The following is a 20,158-nucleotide window of genomic DNA, read 5'->3' as shown; positions in this document are numbered from 1 at the left end:
AAGGTACTTCGGTGTGCCTTATCCAGCGCTTAGAACAGTGCTCTGCACATAGTAAGCACTTAACAAATGCCATTATTATTATTATTATTATCCTAGACTGTGAGCCCGTTGTTGGGTAGGGACCTTCTCTATATGTTGCCTACTTGTACTTCCCAAGCGTTTAGTACAGTGCTTTGCACACAGTTAATGCTCAGTAAATACGATTGAATGAATCCCCAGAGAGTTTGTATTCCAGAATTCTGTGCTATCCCACAGAGGGATTCCAGTGCCTGGCAAATATCTGCAAGTGGGAGAGTGTCCTTATCAGTGGTGTCACATGTAACAGAGAAAGGAATGGGGGGGATGGAGATGGGACTTGAGTGCACAGGAAATCCTGATAAAGTGCACCATATCTGCTTGGTGAAAGCTTAGTTGGGAAGAGCGAGGGAAGAGCCAAAGAAGACATGTGGCCTAGTAGAAAGTGCATGGGCCTCATAGTCAGAGGACCCGAGTTCTAATCCCAGCTCTGCCACTTGCCTAGAGTTTGACTGTGGGTATGTTATTTTTCTGTGCCCCAGTTTCCCCAACTTTAAAATGGGGATTCCAAACTCGCTCTCTTTCCTTCTTAGACTGTGAGCCCCATGTGGGACAGGAACTGTGTCTGACCTGATTATCTTGTATCGACCCCAGCACTCAATAGCACTTGGCATGTAACACATGCTTAGGAAGTACCACAATTATTATTATTGTCCGGACCCCAGGAAGAAGCTGATTCTTTAGCGGAAGAGGACAGTGAGTTTGAGGTTTCACTATATTTTAGAAACTTAGAAGGAAAGTGGAGTTCAGAAAGTGTACTCTTTTTTCTTATGTGAGTGTCTCTCTACCTCCCTCACCTGTGTCCGTCCCCCCCGACTCCATACCATGTTCAGTTCATTGGAATCTGAACCCTCAGGAGTAAGCTAAAGTGTCCCACTTGGAGAAAATCTTGTCACTTGGCCCATAGAGCTAAGGAACATCACAATCACCATCATCTTTAACATCATTATTTCCATCATCATCATCCAAACCACCATTCTCCTCCTCCTCATCATCATCAAGGAACATTTATTGATCCAATTCTGAGTGTCTAGGCCTCTGCGTGGTGTCCCTGTTCTGGGGTGCTCTTGGGTTATATGATAACCCTAAATTTCAATCAGTTGTCAGTGGCATTAGTTGTTGGTCTTTAGCCAAGCGGAACCCATGGGCTCTACAGACCGGTGGTTTGTGTTGAAGAGAGGAAGTAAATGGGCCGGATTTGCTGTTAAAATGCATTTAGCCGTTCATCTCCCAGTGATGAGTGATCAAATCTGGGCAGAGGCAGAAAATTGCTTGGCAGTCACCACGAGAAGGAACTTGGCCTATTGGTCACTAGAAAACAACAGTATTTGTTTCAAGTCCGTTCATCCCCATGGGGCTTTCTTTCCAGTTTCCACCTGCAGTCATAAACTGGTGCAGGCTGTTTTTCCAGTGCCTCCGATGACTCCTTTCAGTGGAATTAAAAGCAATGACTAATCGCAGGTCTCAGGCAAAGCTTTTCTCTCTGAGTTTTTTTTTCCCCATCACTCTCCCCCAAAGTGTTTCCTGTGTCTAGCCCAGCTAGCCCCGCTGCGGAAACCTGATTTGATGAAAGCATTTCAGAGCCATGGAGTAAAATGTCAATTGGATGCCAGCAACGGCACCGGGACCTTTAGGTTGTGATTAATGGGATGTTTGGGCACTTTAGTCTCAAAAAATTCAGCCTCTGAGATGATGGAATCTTGTCTAACAGCTGAGAGGAGCTATTCTATTAGGCCTTATTTTCAAGTGACATTAAAATAAGTTTTTTCTTAACAAGTTTATCCGACAGCACATTTGTACTGCTGTTTGGCACACGAACCATCGAGAGTATCTGAGAAAGTGAGGTAAAAGATATGGTGATATCTTGCCTTTTTCCCCTGGGTTTATTTCCACGGTTCTAATGCTGCCTTTGATGTTTCCAGAGACCCATGACTTGCCAAGAGCAGATAATCTACTTGAATTAAATAGAATGCTTTTGAAGCAAATTATGAGATGGACTTTGTTCTTGGTAGAATGATCATTTTCCCCTCCCTCTTCCCCTCACCCTGCTTGCCCTCATCTTCCTTAGAGATGAATGGAATTCATTCCAATAAATGGAGATTTGTGGATTTATTTCTAATGGCCACATTATGGTGGTAATTTCTTGAACAAAGTGTGAGCTTGGCCTTATCCCTTTGGGCCGAAGTATTTCCTCCACCTCCTCGTATGTCTCGCGTTTCCCGCATTTTCCGGCAAGCCAAGGATCTTTCTCATTCTTGTGTTTGTTTAATGGCAGAGTGGCAGTGTAAGGATGGTCCTACATGTCCTATCTTCAAGAGGCTTTTCTGGCTCAGGTCCAACAAAAACCCCGGGAGAAATGGAAAATGAGATCCTCATTATTTAATATTTCATTTGGGCCTTTCGTTCATTGCCAGCCAGCTTTCCTCCCTGAGTGATTGGGAGTGAATGCAGACCTGCCTGGTTTATTTGGCATGCATGGATTCCCATAATGGCCCTCATAAAAATTGCAGTAGGTAGCCCATCATGGGAAATGGTCCTGAGGAGTAGATATTAATTCACTTTTGAAAACTATTATGTCAACTACTGAAGGAAAGTCCACAGCAAAAATCCAGGATGGTGGTTAGATGGTTAATTGGAGCCAGAGTAGGACTGTTTTAAGGCTGGCTACTGGGCTAGAGGAAGAAGACAGTCAGCAGCCATGAGGCAAATGCCTGGGAAACAGCCAGCCCCACCCTCCTTGCTGCAGGAATCCCCTGGCTGCTGTTTCCACCCTGCTGAACAGGAGGACCATTCCTAATATAATAATAATAATGATGATGATGATGTTGAAGTGCTTACTATGTGCCAGCACTGTTAATAATAATAAAAATAGTAATAATATTGATTTATTATTGATAATTATTAATAAATAGTAATAATAATTAAGATTATTATTTTGCCAACTTGTACTTCCCAAGCGCTTAGTACAGTGCTCTGCACACAGGAAGCGCTCAATAAATACGATTGAATAAGTGAATAATAATTCTTGTTAAGTGCTTAATATGTGCCACACACTGTTCTAAGTGCTGGGGTAAATGCAAGTTGATCCTGTTGGACACAGTCCCTGCCCCACGTGAGGCTCCCACTCTTAGTCCCCATTTTACACATGAGGTAACTGAGGCCCAGAGAAGTGAAGTGCCTTGCCCAGGGTCACACAGTAGACATGTGGTGGAGCCAGAATTAGAACCCAGGTCCTTCTGACTCCTAGGCCCAAGCTCTATTTACTAAGGCACACTGCTTCATATACTACAATACATGCAGCACTGGGAACAATGCTTGATGCCTAATAAGTGCTTAACAAATACCATAAAAATGATAAATGCTTAACAAGTGCAGTAGTAATAATAACAATAAATAGAAATTGGGACCCAGCCCCTAACCCATGTGGCACTCACAGACTAAGTGGGAGGGAGAACAGATGTTGAATCCTCATTTTACAGATGAAGAAACTGAGGCACAGAGAAGTTCAGTGACTTGCTTTAGGTCACACAGCAGCCTGGTGGCAGCACAGGATTAGAACCAGGTCCTCTTTCCAGTAGACCACCCTGCTTCTTACTCTCCTCCACCGCACAAGTCCAACAGACTTCTGTCTCTGCCTAAACTGTAACCTGGACAGAGCCAGACAAGGGAGCGGAGGTGGAGAAGAGCAGAGAAGGATGACCCAAGAACGTTCAGTGTTATTTGGGAGGATGAATTAAAGGGAAAGTTACTTTCAAATGTTCAAACGGCTATTTGATAGATTGATAATGAAAGATTGGCTTTTTCCCTTCCCAATGTCATCTGCCTTGCCCATTCTCCCCATAGATTATTTTGACATTTGCATTTAGTCAGAGTCTTAAGAATCCTGAAATCCAGGTAGTACTGGGATTTTGGTGTTCAGAACATCCCTTTCAGGAAGATTTAAGAGGGGACTAATTATTGCCTGCCTCCTCTTTTTTCTACAGCCCAGGAGTAGAAACTGACCAAAGGGATTGAACTAGCAAGCTGGGGTGAAAGGGAAATATATCCGGCCCGCAGACCAACCCCAAAGCCAAAGGGACGAAGCTAGAGCCAATTGCAGAGGTTCTGAGTTTTTTCATTGTTAATTGTGTTTGCTCCTAGGCCTGCAGTGGTGATGGCCTATCATATAGTATTTTCTATAAGTAAGGCCCTACTGAGAGCTCACCTCCTCCAGGAGGCCTTCCCAGACTGAGCCCCTTCCTTCCTCTCCCCCTCGCCCCCCTCTCCATCCCCGCATCTTACCTCCTTCCCTTCCCCACAGCACCTGTATATATGTATATATGTTTGTACATATTTATTACTCTATTTTACTTGTACATATCTATTCTATTTATTTTATTTTGTTAGTATGTTTGGTTTTGTTCTCTGTCTGCCCCTTTTAGACTGTGAGCCCACTGTTGGGCAGGGACTGTCTCTATATGTTGCCGACTTGTACTTCCCAAGCGCTTAGTACAGTGCCCTGCACACAGTAAGCGCTCAATAAATACGATTGATTGATTGATTGATTCTTATGTACTGAGCCATGTTCCAGTATTATCGAGAGATTTAGTGTTCTGCACCTGCAGCAAAAATGCTGAGTGATTATCAGAAATTCCTATGACTGAGTCAGGATTTTCTGGCCTACCACTTCCCTCCCAAAATGTTTCTGAGAGCCACAGAGAGAGCCTGCCGGGATTTCCTGCAGTGAGTAGTAAGAGAGCAAGGGAGAGACTTCATTCGGGGCGAGTGGGGAGAGAGCTGGCAGAATCCAGCGGTTGGACATTATAGAGAAGCTTCATGGGCCTGGGAGTGAGAAGGTCATGGTTCTAATTCTGACTCCGCCACTTGTCTGCTGTGTCACCTTGGGCAGGTCACTTCATTTCTCTGGGCCTCAGTAAAATGGAGATTCATTCATTCATTCATTCAATCGTATTTATTGAATGCTTACTGTGTGCAGAGCACTGTACTAAGCGCTTGGGAAGTACAAGTTGGCAACATATAGAGACGGTCCCTACCCAACAACGGGCTCACAGTCTAGAAGGGGGAGACAGACAACAAAACAGAACATGTAGACAGGTGTCAAGTCTACTGAGCCCCCTCCTTCCTCTCCCCCTCCTTCCCCTCCCCACAGCACCTGTATATATGTTTGTACATATTTATTACTCTATTTTACTTGTACATATTTACTATTCTATTTATTTTATTTTGTTAATATGTTTTGTTGTCTGTCTCCCCCCTTCTAGACTGTGAGCCCGCTGTTGGGTAGGGACTGTCTCTATATGTTGCCAACTTGTACTTCCCAAGTGCTTAGTACAGTGTTCTGCACACAGTAAGCACTCAGTAAATATGATTGAATGAACAAATATAATTAAAGCTAATGCACATCATTCACAAAATAAATAGAATAGTAAATATGTACAAGTAAAATAAATAGAGTGATAGAGATGGAGACTGAGCCCCATGTGGGACAAGGACCATGTCCAAACTGATTAATTTGTATCTACCCCAGCACTTAGAAGGGTGTTTGGCTCATAGTAAGCACTTAGCAAGTACCATAATTATTGTTTTTATTAATAATTAGACATTTCACCAGCTGTCATGCCTTGCCACCTTGAGCTCCCTTGAACCAGCTTTACACCAACTATCCCTTCTCCCACCTCCTACTCAGCCCTCGTCTCTCAGAGCCTCTGACCCCTGCTACTTCTTTGGTCTTTACAGAACCCCAAACTGGAAAGGGGGACCCACTTCTCACACTGCACCTGCCCTTAGAATAGGGTGTCGGCTAACCAAGCTCATCAGAACCAGCGTTTTTAAGCTCTGCTAATAGAAGACAAAGTTTAAAACAAGCTGGAACACCTCATATCACTGGAGAGAATACTTTGAGATTGCCTAATCCACTGCTTCCAAGGTAGTATGTCCTGGCAAACTAGTGCACTTCAGAAGTTTTGCAATTTGCAAGAAGCTTTCCCCATGCCACTGTCTTTAATTCCACTGCTCCTCTATGCAAGTGTGCTCTTGCTTGTGTTATGAATTCCACGGTGGTGTCGCTCAGCAAGATAGTGGGATATCTGGTTCTGAGCACTGCCATCTTTGAATTCACCCACATATGTTGGCCCAATGAAAACTAACATGATAGTGCCACGAATCCAAATAAAAGGAAGGTTTACAGAAGGTGTGAGCCATGAAGGACAGTCACAGTGGCTAATTTTGAGGAGTAGTGCGGCCTCGTGGAAATAGCATGGGCTTGGGAATCAGAGGACCTGGGTTCTAATCCTGATTGTGCCGGTTGCCTGCTGTGTGACCTTGGCCAAGTTGCTTAACTTCTCTGTGCCTCAGTTTCCTGATCTATAAAATGGGGATGTAGTACCTATTCTCCTTCCTACTTGGTCTTTAATCCCCTGGGGGACAGGTAATCTCTACAACACTGTTGACCACCCCCCTTCTCTTGGAAACATTATTCAACCTCGGCTTCACTGATTCCGTCCTCTGTCCTGGTTCTCTTCCTATCCTTCTGGCCACTCAGCCTCACTCTTCGTGGGGTCCTCCTCCACCTACCAGCCCCTAACTGTGGGTGTCCTTCAAGGTTCATTTCTGGGTCCCCTTCTATTCTCCATCTACAACCCACTCCCTTGGAGAACTCATTCACTCCCATGGCTTCAACTACCAACTGTATGCAGATGATTCTCAGATCTCCATCTCCAGCCTTGATCTGCCTCTCTGCAGTCTCTCATTTCCTCCTGCCTACAAGACATCTCTACTTGGATGTCCTGCTGTCACCTCAGACTTAACGTGTCCAAAACGGAACTCCAGATCTTCCCACCCAAACCCTGTCCTTCCCCTGATTTTCCCATCACTGTAAACAGCACCACCATCCTTCCTGTATCACAAGCCCTTAACCTTGGCGTTATCCGTGACTTTCACAATGTCGCTAAAATCCACCCTTTCCTCTAGACTACTGAATCGACCTCCTTGCTCATGTAATTATTATGATATTTGTTAAGTGCTTACTTTGTGCCAGGCACTGTACTAAGCTCTGGAGGCACTGTACCCAGGTTCGCAGCCTGCTGTCCCTCCCCACTCCAGTCCACACTTCACTCTGCTGCCCTGATCATTTTTCTTCAGAAGCATTCAGTTCATGGTCCCTCACTCCTCAAGAACCCCGGTGATTGCCAATTCACCTCCACATAAAAAAGAAACTCCTTACTGTTGGCATTAAACACTCAATCACCTTGCCCCCTCCTACCTCACCTCGCTACTCTTATACTACAACCCAGCCCGCACACTTCACTCCTCCTCACTGTACCTCAGTCCTGTTTATCGCGCCGCTGACCTTTCTCCCACATTCTGCTTCTGGCTTGGAATGCTCTCCTTTTTCATAGCTGTCAGAAAATTACTCTCTCCTCCTTCAAAGCCTTATTGAAGGTGCATCTCTTTCAAGAGGCCTTCCCATTTCCTTTTCTCCCATTCCCTTCAGCGTCACCCTGATTTGTTCCCTTTATTCACCACCCCACTCAGCCCCACAGCACTTATGTACATTTCCATAATTTATTGATTTCTATTAATGTCTGTCTCTCCCTCTAGACGGTAAGCTCATTGTAGGCAGGGAATGTATCTACCAATTCTGTTATATTGTACTCTCCCAAGTGCTTAGTACAGTGCTCTGGACGCAGGAAGTGCTCGATAGGTGTGATGTATTGATTGTGTGCCTCCTGATCAACTTATGTACCCTGGTGCTTTAGAACAGTGCTAGATACTTAGTAAGCGCTTAAATACCCTGATCAATCAATCATATTGAGCGCTTACTGTGTGCAGAGCACTGTACTAAGCGCTTGGGAAGTACAAGTTGGCAACATATATGATGATAATAATAAATTTGTCTACATTTTTCTTAAATTCATCTGTGGAGTAACACGCCCTTCAAGTTGTAAGGGGATTAAAGTACACACTTGGATTTGAGGGGAGTCTCCCACGACCCAGCTAGGGGACTCCCACAGCCTTCCCCAGTCTTGTCTCATCTTATGCTGTCGAGTCGTATCCAACCCATAGCGATGCCATGGACACATCTCTCCCAGAATACCCCATTGCAATCGTTCTGGTAGTGTATCCATAGAATGTGCCTTCCCCAGTAAAAATGTGATATGATCAGGTGCTGGAGGGGATCAGTAATGAACCCTGACCCGCTGTGACCTCTTGTTTTCCAGGTTTTGAGGGTTACCTCGAACAGAATGGGGAAGCAGAACAGTAAGCTCCGCCCCGAGGTGCTCCAGGATCTCCGGGAGAACACCGAATTCACAGACCACGAGCTCCAAGAGTGGTACAAGGGGTTCCTAAAGGATTGCCCCACTGGCCATTTGACTGTTGATGAATTCAAGAAGATCTATGCCAACTTTTTCCCTTATGGCGACGCCTCCAAGTTTGCTGAGCACGTCTTCCGTACGTTTGACACGAACGGCGACGGGACGATTGACTTTAGGGAGTTTATCATTGCCCTGAGCGTCACCTCTCGGGGAAAGCTGGAGCAGAAGCTGAAGTGGGCATTCAGTATGTACGACCTTGATGGAAATGGTTACATAAGTCGTGGGGAAATGCTCGAAATTGTACAGGTAAAAATGTTTGTGTTTGTTTTTGTGGATGTTGCTGTGCCTGTGAGACCTTTAAATCCAGTAGTTCCTGTGGTTCAGATTCCCTCCCGAGAGAATTGGAACCAGGTGTGTTCTACCGCCAGTTCATCATAGCAGCTGGCGAGACCCAGGGCTTCTGGCAGCATCCTCTTGGCTGCATCCCGATCATTCTTTTCCTAATCTGTAAATTTAAACTCTAGAATCGGTTGTGAAAGGCGGCCAGAAGACTTTAAAAGCAAGCATTCGTCATCGGTTTGAATTGGGTTATCCAAAGGGGGATCGATGAGGCAGTCTGGCCATCCCCCTCCAGGATCCAAGATCACAGTGGGGTTGCCTCCCGCACCCGTATAACTCTCTCCTCATATCACAGCTCATAGTTTTCACCACTCGGATTGACTCAGCTAAAACTGTCCTGGGGAATGGGGAAAGGAGACGAGGGTTTGTGGATCCAAGGTATGTGGATGGAAGGGGCTGTAGGCGACCTCCCAGACTAGGGAATTCAACACGGTAAAGGTTCCATCACAGTGATTTTTGTGTCCCTTGGATACAAGGGCTTAGTACGGTGCCCTGCACACAGTAAGCGCTCAATAAGTACGATTGAATGAATGAATGGTGTCCTACGCAGTCACCAACACCACCTCCCCACCCCCAAAATCCAGAACCAAAATTAAACGATTGCAAACCTGCAGATTGATCTTCCGCTAGCAGGAGATTTACCTGGAAAGAACAAATTGGTAAAGAAGAGAATTAGCTATGTGTCTTAGTTGCCATCCTCAAATCTTTCCTGTTTAAACTCCGTCTCCAGTTCTGTCCTTGATCCCCTCCAATCTGGTCTGCACTCCCTCTACTCCACGTAGAGCCCTCAGCCCTCTCTAAGGTCACCAATGGCCTTCTTCTTGCCAAAATTGCCTCTACTCCACCCTGGTCCTCCTTCGACACTGTAGACCACCCCCTTCGCCTTGGAACATCATCCAACCTTGCCTTCGCTGACACTGTCCTTTCTTCTAGTTCTCCTTCTAATTCGGTGGCCACTCTTTCTCAGTCTATTTTGCAAAGCTCCTTTTCTGCCTCCCACCCTCTGAATGGGGGTGGGAGGGGTCCCTCAAAGCTCAGTTCTGGGTCTCCTATTCTCCATCAACACCCACTTCTTTGGAGAATTCATTTGCTCCCATAGCTTCACCTACCGTCTTTACTGAGGTGATTCCCAAATTTACCACTCCGGCCCTGACCTCTCTCCCCTGCAGTCTTGCATTTCCTTCTGTCTTCAGGACATTTCTACCTGGATGCCCCACGGACACCTCAAGCGAAACATGTTCAAAATTAAACTCCTTATCTTCCCACCCAAACGCTGTCCTTCCTCTGCCTTTCCAATCACTGTAAGTAATACCACTATCGTACCAACCTCACAAGCCTGTAACCTTGACGTTATCCTTGACTCATGACTCTCATGCAATCTACATATTCAATCTGCCACCAAATCCCATTGGTTCTACCTTCACAACATCACTATAATCTGCCCTTTCCTTTCCATCCAAACTGCTACTACTCTGATCCAACCACTTATCCTCTCTTGCTGAAACTACTGTATCTGCCTCCTCACTGACCTCCCTGCCTCCTGTCTTACCCCACTCCAGTCCATATTTCACTCTGCTGCCCTGATCATTTTTCCACAAAACTGCTCAGTCCACGTCTCTCCACTCCTCAAGAATCTTCAGTGGGTGCCCATCCACCTTCCACATCAAATAGAAACTCCTTACCATCGGCTTTGAAGCACTCAATCAGCTTACCCCCTCCTACCTTACTCCACTGATCTACTACAGCCCAGCTCACACACTTTACTCCTCCTGCACCAACTTACTCACTGTGCCCCTATCGCGTCTGTCTCACTGCTGAGCCCTTTTCCATGTCCTCCTTATGGCCAGGAAGTCCTTCCCCTCCGTATATACCAAACCACCCCTCTCCTAGCCCTCAAAGCCTGATTAAGATCACATCTCTTAAGATAACATCTTCTCCAAGAGGCCTTCCCCAATTAAGCCCTCTTTTCCCAAACTCCTCCTCCCTTCCTTGTCATTTGTGCACTTGAATTTGTACCCTTTAGGCCCTTGGTATTCACCCCAACCTCAGCCCCACAGCACTTATGTACACATCTGTAATTTATTTATATTACTGTCTGTCCCCACCCCAAGACTGCAAACTCATTGTGGGCAAGGAGCCTGTCTGCCAACTCTGTTGTATTGTGCTCTCCCAAGAACTTAGTACAGAGCTCTGCAGATGATAAGCTCGCAGTAAATTACATTGATTGACTGATTCAGCAGGGGCAGAAATGAAGATGATTCATTATAGGGCAGTCTGACTTCATCAGAGAAGGGGTGTTCCCTAGTGGAAAGAGCGTGGTCCCGGGAGTCAGAGGACCTGGGTTCTAATCTCAGTTCCACCACTTCTTTGCTGTGTGACTATGGGCAAGTCAATCCATGCCTCAGTTCCTTCAACTGTAAAATGAGAATTCAGTATCCATTCTCCCTCCTACTTAAACTGTGAGCCTCATGCAGAACAGGGTCTGTGTGTGACCTGATGAATTTGTATCTACTCCATTACTTAGAACAGTGCTTAACAAATAATAATAATAAAAATCATCTGGCTCAGAGGGCTTTGCCAACTGCTGGGCCTGGCAGAAAATAGAGCAGAGCTTTCCCACCTTGGTCAATCAATCAATCAGTTTTATTGATTAAGCACCACCTATTGTGTGCAGAGAACTATACTAAGCACCTGAGAGAGTACAGTCAATCAATAGTATGCACTGAGCGCTTCCTCTGTATAGAGCACTAGCACTGTACTAAGTGTTAGGGAGAATACAGTACAGTGAGGTTGGTCAACAAGATCTCTGCCTTCAAAGAGCTTATTGTCTGATGGGGGAGTCCCCCCACTCCTTTTCAATTTTATCGATCAGCACTTAGTGCTTTACGCATGGTTATTCAGCACATAGTAGGCACTTGACAAGTGTCATTGAGTGAGTGATTGATTGATTGGAATCAGGGGAGTTAACTAATATTTTCTGAACTTGAGGGAGGAGAAAAAAAGATTGCCCAAGGCAGATGGGCAGACAAATGGAAAGGGCTGCCTCTCCTTCCTTCCTCAACTCCCACAGGTGCTGATCACATTGTAAATCAGTGTTCCCAACCTTCCCTCCAGGCAATCTACAAGATGGTGTCCTCAGTAATGAAAATGCCCGAAGATGAGTCCACCCCTGAGAAGCGAACAGATAAAATTTTCAGGCAGATGGACACGAACAATGACGGTAAGATATGTAAACCCTCTGCAAAATAGAAGATATTCCTTTGAGGAGGAGCAGGTTTCTCCCATTTACCCTCTCCTTCCCCTTCCCTAGATATGATGATAAAAAGTCCCAAGTAGTCCTGTTAACCCCCTCGGGAGTGAGCGTTGCTGTGTGGTCAGCAGGAGTAGAAAAAGAGATGATGAGGAGATCAGATCTGGGCCCCAAGTCAGCCTGGGCTTGATGAGTGTTCTTCCACCTGCTTGAGAAGCAGCATGGCTTAGTGGAAAGAGCAAGGGCTTGGGAGTCAGAGGATGTGGGTTCTTATCCCGGCTCCACCACTTGTCAGCTATGTGACCTTGGGCAGGCTACTTAACTGCTCTGGGCCTCAGTTACCTCATCTTTAAAATGGGGATTAAGACTGTGAGCCCCACGTAGGACAACCTGACTACCTTGTATCTACCCTAGCAGTGCTTGGCACATAGTAAGTGCTCAACAAATACCACCATCATCATTATTATTATTAACTGTGAGTTCCAAGCAAGACGGACTGTATCCAGCCTGATTAACATGTATCTACCTCAGGGCTTAGAACGGTGCTTGGCACATAAGTAAGTACTTAACAAATACTATTTTAAAAAAAGTATGCTTTCAGTGTCTGTCTAAACCTTTAACCCAGTAGTTACAGTGAAAGCCTCCCTCAAGGCTTACTATCATCCTTATCATATTTATCTACACATTCAGCTTCCCTGGTTGCTTGTTGATTTGGACACTGTGTTCTTTTGACCAGCTTGGCCTCTTGGATGGAGAACTTCCTCCCTAGGAGCCCAAAAGAGTGTGTCTCCCGGAGAAACAGCAGGGGTGGTAGCCAACTTGGTAGCAGAACTAGTTGATTGAAACAGGTCCCTTCTCGGGCTCCCCGGTGTTCAAAAATCAGCATTTTCATCACAAAAGAAAGGATTGTTTTATCTTCCCTACTGTTCTATAGAGGTTATTACTTGTGGGTCTCCTATAATGACCCCGTACTTTATTTGAGAGCAGTGTTGTAGCGGGATCGAATTACGACACTGAAACCCAGTAACAGAGCTGGCTTCTTAGATGGTTTCTCCCTCCCGCTGTTTCCTTCCCCATCCTGAAAGAGGGGAAAGCAGTGCATCTTCCAAAAGATGGATCCTAGAGAGAATGTGCCAAAACCACGCAAGTCAGTGGATGAGTTGCTCTTAAAGAGGCGTGCTCTCTAAACCCACCTCTGATACTCTGGAAGCAACAAGGAGTTCTGCTTGGCCTTCCCCGGGCCAGCAGAGTCTTTGCGGAGTGCCGGAACATCCTGCCGTTGTCCTCAAACCTGGGGGAGCAGCCTGGTCTGGAGCAGAGCCCCACCCGGGTAGCAACAAGGTGGAGCAGGGCCTTGCGTGGAGAGGGAATTTTTTTGTGGTGGTATTTGTTAAGCGTCTGCTATGTGCTAGGCAGTGTTCTAAACCTATATACAAGATAATCAGGTTGGACACAGTTCCTGTCCCACATGGCACTCACAATCTTAATCACCAATTTACAGATGGGGTAACTGAGGCCCAGAGAACTGAAGTGACTTTCCCAAAGTCATATGGCAGAAAAGTGTCGGAGCTGGGATTAGAACCCAGGTCCTTCTGACTCTCAGGCCTGGCGCTCTAGCCCCTCGACTATGCTGTTCCTCCAGAATTTCGGAGTTGCAACCATGTGGCGGCACCACCAGGAGCCATTCCCCAAGCCAAAACCAGCAGATTTTTTTTCCCCCGCTGAGGTAACACTCTCTGTGTTTTGAGTTCCTGTAAAAATTTGAACAGGTTCCCATTGTCTGCAAAAGAAAGAAACGCGATAAATTGTGGGCCCATTAGGGATGGTGACGTTGGGGGGAGTCTGATAGGCAGCATTGAACAGCGGGGCTGTCCCACAAAGACCAGAGACTCCTAGGTGGTACTTCTTCCTCTGCCATTGCAGGGAAAACCTTAACCTAAAGAGAGCGGATACTGAAATACTGACACCACAGGCCCGGATGCACAGAGGAATTACCCTCGGCTGGGGATTCCTTCCTTTGACCAGGGGCACCGGCCTCGCTGTCAGTCCTGGTTGTTAGTGTAGCGACCTGCCACGTGCTGAGAAGCAGCCGGGCCAGTTTTCAGGCAAAATCTGAACTGTACAAACTCATCTAGTGGGTCCCTGCTTGTGTTCTGATGAATGTTTTAGTAAAGTATAAGAAAATCAATCTTTCAGTAGTGGCAGCCTTTTTCATTGAGGAGTACCCAAATTTGAACAAGTGCCAACAGAAATCAAATTTTCAGGATGGCAGAACAACACAGGCTTCTGTTTTAATTTCTATTTGTCAAACGGGTTCAGTTCTGAACTTAAAATATGTGAACTATTTTGCTACAGAATCCACTCTAAGAAAAGAAACAATCTTCTTATTGCCAAACCACTGACAAAACACCCTGGGTTACCTAGGCCAATCACAAGCTCCCATTAGAGAAGCAGCATGGCTCAATGGAAAGAGCCCGGGTTTTGGAGTCAGAGGTCATGGGTTCGAATCCCGGCTCCACCACAAGTTTGCTGTGTGACCTTGGGCAAGTCACTTAACTTCTCTGAGCCTGCTACCTCATCTGTAAAAATGGGGATTAAGACTGTGAGCCCCACTCGGGACAACTTGATCACATTGTACCCCCCCCCCCCAGTGCTTAGAACAGTGCTTTGCACATAGTAAGTGCTTAACAAATGCCATTATTATTATTACTATTATTATCTGCTCTAGCCTGGGTGTTAACTGCTAATTGGCCTCCAGTTGGTGGGATGGAAGTGGTGGTCATTGCTTATGAAGGAACTCTGGTTTTGGTTTGCAGGGAATTTCTGCTCACGTGACCCACAGTTTCCACAATTCACACGTGTTCATTGACTGCTAAAATCAAAATTTCAGCTCTTAACATCCAGCTCCTCTGTGCCGGAAACCCCCCGCCCCCCGCCTAGCCACTTGGGGGAACCCATGAGATGACTGTTTGAAGTTGCTAGTCGACACACTTGGAAAGCACTCTTCAAGTGTCCCCGCTCTAGAAATATTTCACAAGCATTATGAGAGCAAGGGAAAGAAGGGACACGGTAAGCTCTAGGTGTTGATCAATCAATCAATCAATTGTATTTATTGAGCGCTTACTGTGTGCAGAGCACTGTACTAAGCGCTAGGGAAGTACAAGTTGGCAACATATAGAGACAGTCCCTACCCAACAGTGGGCTCACAGTCTAGAAGGGGGAGACAGAGAACAAAACCAAACATATTACCAAAATAAAATAGAGTAGATATGTACAAGTAAAATAAATAAATAAATAAATAGAGTAATAAATATGTACAAACATATATACATATATACAGGTGCTGTGGGGAAGGGAAGGAGGTAAGATGGGGGAGATGCAGAGGGGGAGAGGAAGGAGTGGGCTCAGTCTGGGAAGGCCTCCTGGAGGAGGTGAGCTCTCAGTAGAGCCTTGAAGGGAGGAAGAGAGCTAGCTTGGCGGATGGGCAGAGGGAGAGCATTCCAGGCCAGGGGGATGATGTGGGCCAGGGGTCGACAGCAGGACAGGCGAGAACGAGGCATGGTGAGGAGATTAGCGGCAGAGGAGCAGAGGGTGTGGGCTGGGCTGTAGAAGGAGACAAGGGAGGTGAGGTAGGAGGGAGCGAGGTGATGGACAGCCTTGAAGCCGAGGGTGAGGAGTTTCTGCCTGATGCACAGATTGATTGGTAGCCACTGGAGATTTTTGAAGAGGGGAGTGATATGCCCAGAGTGTTTCTGGACAAAGACAATCCGGGCAGCAGTATGAAGTATGGATTGAAGTGGGGAGAGACACGAGGATGGGAGATCAGAGAGAAGGCTGATGCAGTAGTCCAGACGGGATAGGATGAGAGCTTCAATGAGCAGGGTAGCGGTTTGGATGGAGAGGAAAGGGCGGATCTTGACAATGTTGCGGAGGTGAGACCGGCAGGTTTTGGTGACGGCTTGGATGTGAGGGGTGGGGTGCGAGCACCATGTCACTGCTGTCTTTGGATAGCTAGCAGACTGTGGGCTTCCTAGACTGTTGCTTCATAACCTAAAGGAGAAAATACTGGTTTAAATTAACTTTCCTTTCTCCCCAGGATAAGGAATTGATTGGTAAATTAGGAGAAGAGAAAGCAGCAAAGAATTCATAAACTCTCTATAATAAATTGTGGCATTTGTTAAACACTTAGAATGTGCCATACTCTGTACTAAGCACTGGGCTAGGTACAAGATAATCATGTTAAACGTGATCCCTGAACCTCCTGGAGCTCAGAGTCTAATGGGAGGAGAGAACATATATGAGGAAACTGAGGCACAGGGGAGTTGTGACTTGCCCGAGGTCACACAGCAGGCAAATGGCAGACGTGACATTAGAACCCAGGTCCTCTGACTCTCAGACCTGTGATCTTGCGATTAGATCACAGAAAAGGAATATCTCTGAATCTCTGAAATATAATCCTTAAACTACTTTAATAAATTCCAGCTGTGAACAGGTTTTTAATAAGTGTGGGGAAATACTTCAAATTCTCTACTCAGATATTCTCAAAGATACAATCCTAAACTATAATCTCAGTTCCTTAATTAACAGAACCAAAAACATACCTCCTAACAGTGGGTCACCTTTCTGTCAGTTAAATTGGGAGATAGGGAGGAAAAGAAATGAGCATAATATTTAACTGTTACTTTTAATCGCATTAAAATCAAACCAAACAAAACTATATTCTAAGCAAAATCCTGCTGTCAGTGAACTGAGCCAATTGCCTTCTTATTTTTCTGGTCCGACTTCCTCCTTCATGTAAGTATGTTAGATTCAAAATATTGACCTCTGCCACATTTCAAGCATGCACATTACCTTCACATTCAAGGATAAATTTAAAATATAGAAGCAGCCTAACAGCTTTGGCTAATTTCTTTCCTAATATCTAAATTTTAAGTTGACACCAAGTTAATAAGGTTAGAAAATATTCATTCATCCTTCTGAAAAAGCAGGGAATATTTGCATCTATTCCTCAAAGATATTGAAAAACTAGAACTGATAAAACATTCAGCGAACTTGGCCATTACTCATAATGAGTCATAAAAGAGCAGAATGGAAAACTCTTACCAGCAGAATTTCACCGTTGAAGGGTTGTAGCCATCTATGCAGAATCCTCTCTAGGATTGAATGAATGAAGTACGACAGGCTAGAGAGAAGCATCATTGTGACTGTGCGGTTGGAGCACTGGAAAAGAGTTGCTGAGGGAAGTTGGTACCCAGGGCCGACCATTAAGGATGGATAGCTGCTTGTTGTGAACAGGGAATGTGTCTATCATCTATCAACTCTGTAGTACAGTGCTTTGCATACAGTAAGCGCTCAATAAATACGATATGAATGTACGTTAGATGGTTATATTGTACTCTCCCAAGTGCTTAGTCATTAATTCATTCAACCGTATTTATTGAGCACTTACTGTGTACAGAGCACTGTACTAAGTGCTTGGGATATCCAATTCAGCAGTAGAGACAATCCTTGCCCACAATGGGCTCACAGTCTAGAAGGGGGGAGACAGACATCAAAACAAGTAAACAGGCATCAGTAGCATTATTATAAATAAAAAGAATTATAGATATATACACCATTAATAAAAACAAATAGAATTATAAATATGTACATACATACACAAGTGCTGTGGGGTGGGGAAGGGGGTAGAGCAAAGGGAGGGAGTCGGGGTGATGGGGAGGGGGAGCAGAGGAAAAGGGGGGCTTAGTCTGGGAAGGCCTGCTGTGCATACAGTAAGCGCCCAATAGATATGATCGACTGCTTGATTGATACCCATCCATCCCAAAGGTTGTATGGACAAACCTGCCAGCCTATGCAGAAGTCCATAGCCCATAACTCCATTTACAGTGTTTTAAGTCACTGGTGATTCTGTGTTGCACGTTATGTCCCTTTGAGGGTCCTACCTTTTAAACGAATCCCAAACTTTTCTACTTGAATTCTAGTTGGTAGGTTGCTGAAGCAATCTCTAACAGATGGGGTCGTAAGTTAATTTTGATGTGAGTGGTTGAACCCGTTTGTGAAGGGCTTGGTTATTAAAACTATGTTGTTTTACTAAAATGTTTATTGACTTTAATCCGTTAACATCGTGCATTAATTCATGACTTGCCCATTACTTTGCTATGAAAAAAATTTTAAATTTGGACTTAAAAGTATATATGTATATACATATATATTATATAAAATATATACATATATATTATGTGTAATATAAATACAGATATAGCTGAATTAAGTCCATTGTCCATTACTTGTCCATTACTTGTCCATTACTTTGCTATGAAAAAAATTTTAAATTTAGACTTAGAAGTATATATATATATATATATATAATACATATATATTATATGTAATATAAATACAGATATAGCTGAAATAAGTGCATGGAAAGAGCTGTGCTGACCACAAAAATCAGAATTTGTGAAATAAAAAAAAAACTTCATAAGAGGTGGAAGCTTCCTTCCCCTCACCACCATCCCCAGCTCTGATTTTAGGAAGTTGACCATTTGATTAAGTTTTAGTGTTTTTGTTTTTCCCTCTGCAGGCAAACTATCCCTCGAAGAATTTATTAAAGGTGCCAAGAGCGATCCCTCTATTGTCCGATTGTTACAGTGTGATCCGAGCAGCGCAAGTCAGTTCTAATTCAGCTTGAACATGGACAATTGCAGAAAAACACACTGGCTTGTCATTCAAGCTTTGCTTGCAAAATGGATGCCTTCTCCATCGTTGCTCTACTCTTACTGGATAAGATTTCACTGCCTGGTGGTGGCTCAGTGTATTTGTGTGAAAGCACCCTTGCTCGTCTCATTCCCACCAGGGCAACGTTCCTTATGCAGTTTGTTTTGTTTTTTGTTGTTTTTTTCTGTCATCTTGAGTCCCTTATGCAGCCCAAATGTCACTTAAAGGTATGTTTATGTACAGGTAACAGTGTTTAAGGTGCTTTGGTCAGATCTCCCATCACTCAGTTGGTATATATGATGACACTCAGCCCCCAGAAGATACTAGATAGAACTTTAGGATCTAGCAAGTCTTAGCTAATTTATTTTGCTTCAGAAATGACCAAGTTTGAAATCTGAGGACTGAGTGGAGCTAAAAGCAGTAAAGAAGAAACTCCCTTTCCTGTGCATGGTCCTATCTCTTGAGGACGGTTGCTTGCACTTCTGTCATAATGTTCCTTGCTTTCTTTTAATATATAAATTATATATGGTGAAGTAAAATTTAATATGTAGGTTATATATTTAATGCATCTGGTAGCCTATATTTCCTCTAGAAGCCTGTGATTAATCAAATCCTGACTGTGGTATTTATGCATTCAAAATTTGCTGTTTTAAAAAGGAAATGCATGATTAACCGCTAAATGTGGGTATTTCACTATTTAATCACAGAATGCCAATATTTGTTCAAAGTTCAGTTTTACCATTGTTTCAGCGTCGACTGTATTCAGATTATGAAATAGAAAGGAAAATCTGAATTCTGAACTTGCCCATAGCGCTCCAGTGGGGTATATTCAATGGACTCGTGCTGTTAGAAATTTTGCTCCATCTCCTATATTTGCTGTCAATATGTTTGATAAATCTTGTGCATTTCAGTGTTATTTAATATCTGCCTAATGCCAAGCCACATTAATTGAAATAAAAGACTCCTTTTCTTGTCGGTATCGCTCTCCAGTTTTAATCACTGCACCAAACAAGCAAACAAGTTAATGTCTTCAATCAGTGGTATTTATTGAGTGCTTACTATATGTGCAAGAGCACTCGGTACTAAACACTTGGGAGAGTACAGTGCAACAGAGTTGGTGGACATGTTCCCTGCCCTCAAAAAGTGTACCAGTACAAAAGGTTAGCTTTCATTTTGAATAGGAGTAAAATATTTATGGCAAGTTTTTGAGGATAAGCAGGGAGATTTTCTTTTGGTCCCTGTCAGTCTGTGTCCTGATAAAGGACTTGCTTCTAGAAGATTTATACTTAGCATTAACTGGATCACGGAGGATAAGGATGCCAAAATAACAGGGTGGGTTAGTATGTGTGTCTGCTACCAAAAGACAAATCCCCTGTAATACAGTCTAGTCTGAATCAATTCATAA

At 44.4% G+C, this 20,158-nt stretch overlaps 1 protein-coding gene across 1 annotated transcript in view; it reads left to right on the top strand.

The window, feature by feature from the left end:
• The window catches only part of HPCAL1 (hippocalcin like 1), a 160,874-nt gene extending 141,144 nt beyond the window's left edge, over positions 1–19,730 (top strand). Inside the window, exons 4-6 of the mRNA XM_038750172.1 lie at positions 8,295–8,696; positions 11,904–12,009; positions 18,620–19,730. Of these exons, the coding sequence (XP_038606100.1) occupies positions 8,319–8,696; positions 11,904–12,009; positions 18,620–18,717 (582 nt within the window). The 5' untranslated portion in view covers positions 8,295–8,318 and the 3' untranslated portion in view covers positions 18,718–19,730. The remainder of the gene's footprint in view (positions 1–8,294; positions 8,697–11,903; positions 12,010–18,619) is intronic.
• The last annotated feature ends 428 nt before the right edge of the window (positions 19,731–20,158 follow it).

This window comes from Tachyglossus aculeatus, chromosome 1, assembly GCF_015852505.1.
Source record: "Tachyglossus aculeatus isolate mTacAcu1 chromosome 1, mTacAcu1.pri, whole genome shotgun sequence".
NCBI lineage: Eukaryota > Metazoa > Chordata > Mammalia > Monotremata > Tachyglossidae > Tachyglossus > Tachyglossus aculeatus.
The sequence above is the reverse complement of the archived record's forward strand: the minus strand, read 5'-3'. Positions and strand labels throughout refer to the sequence as shown.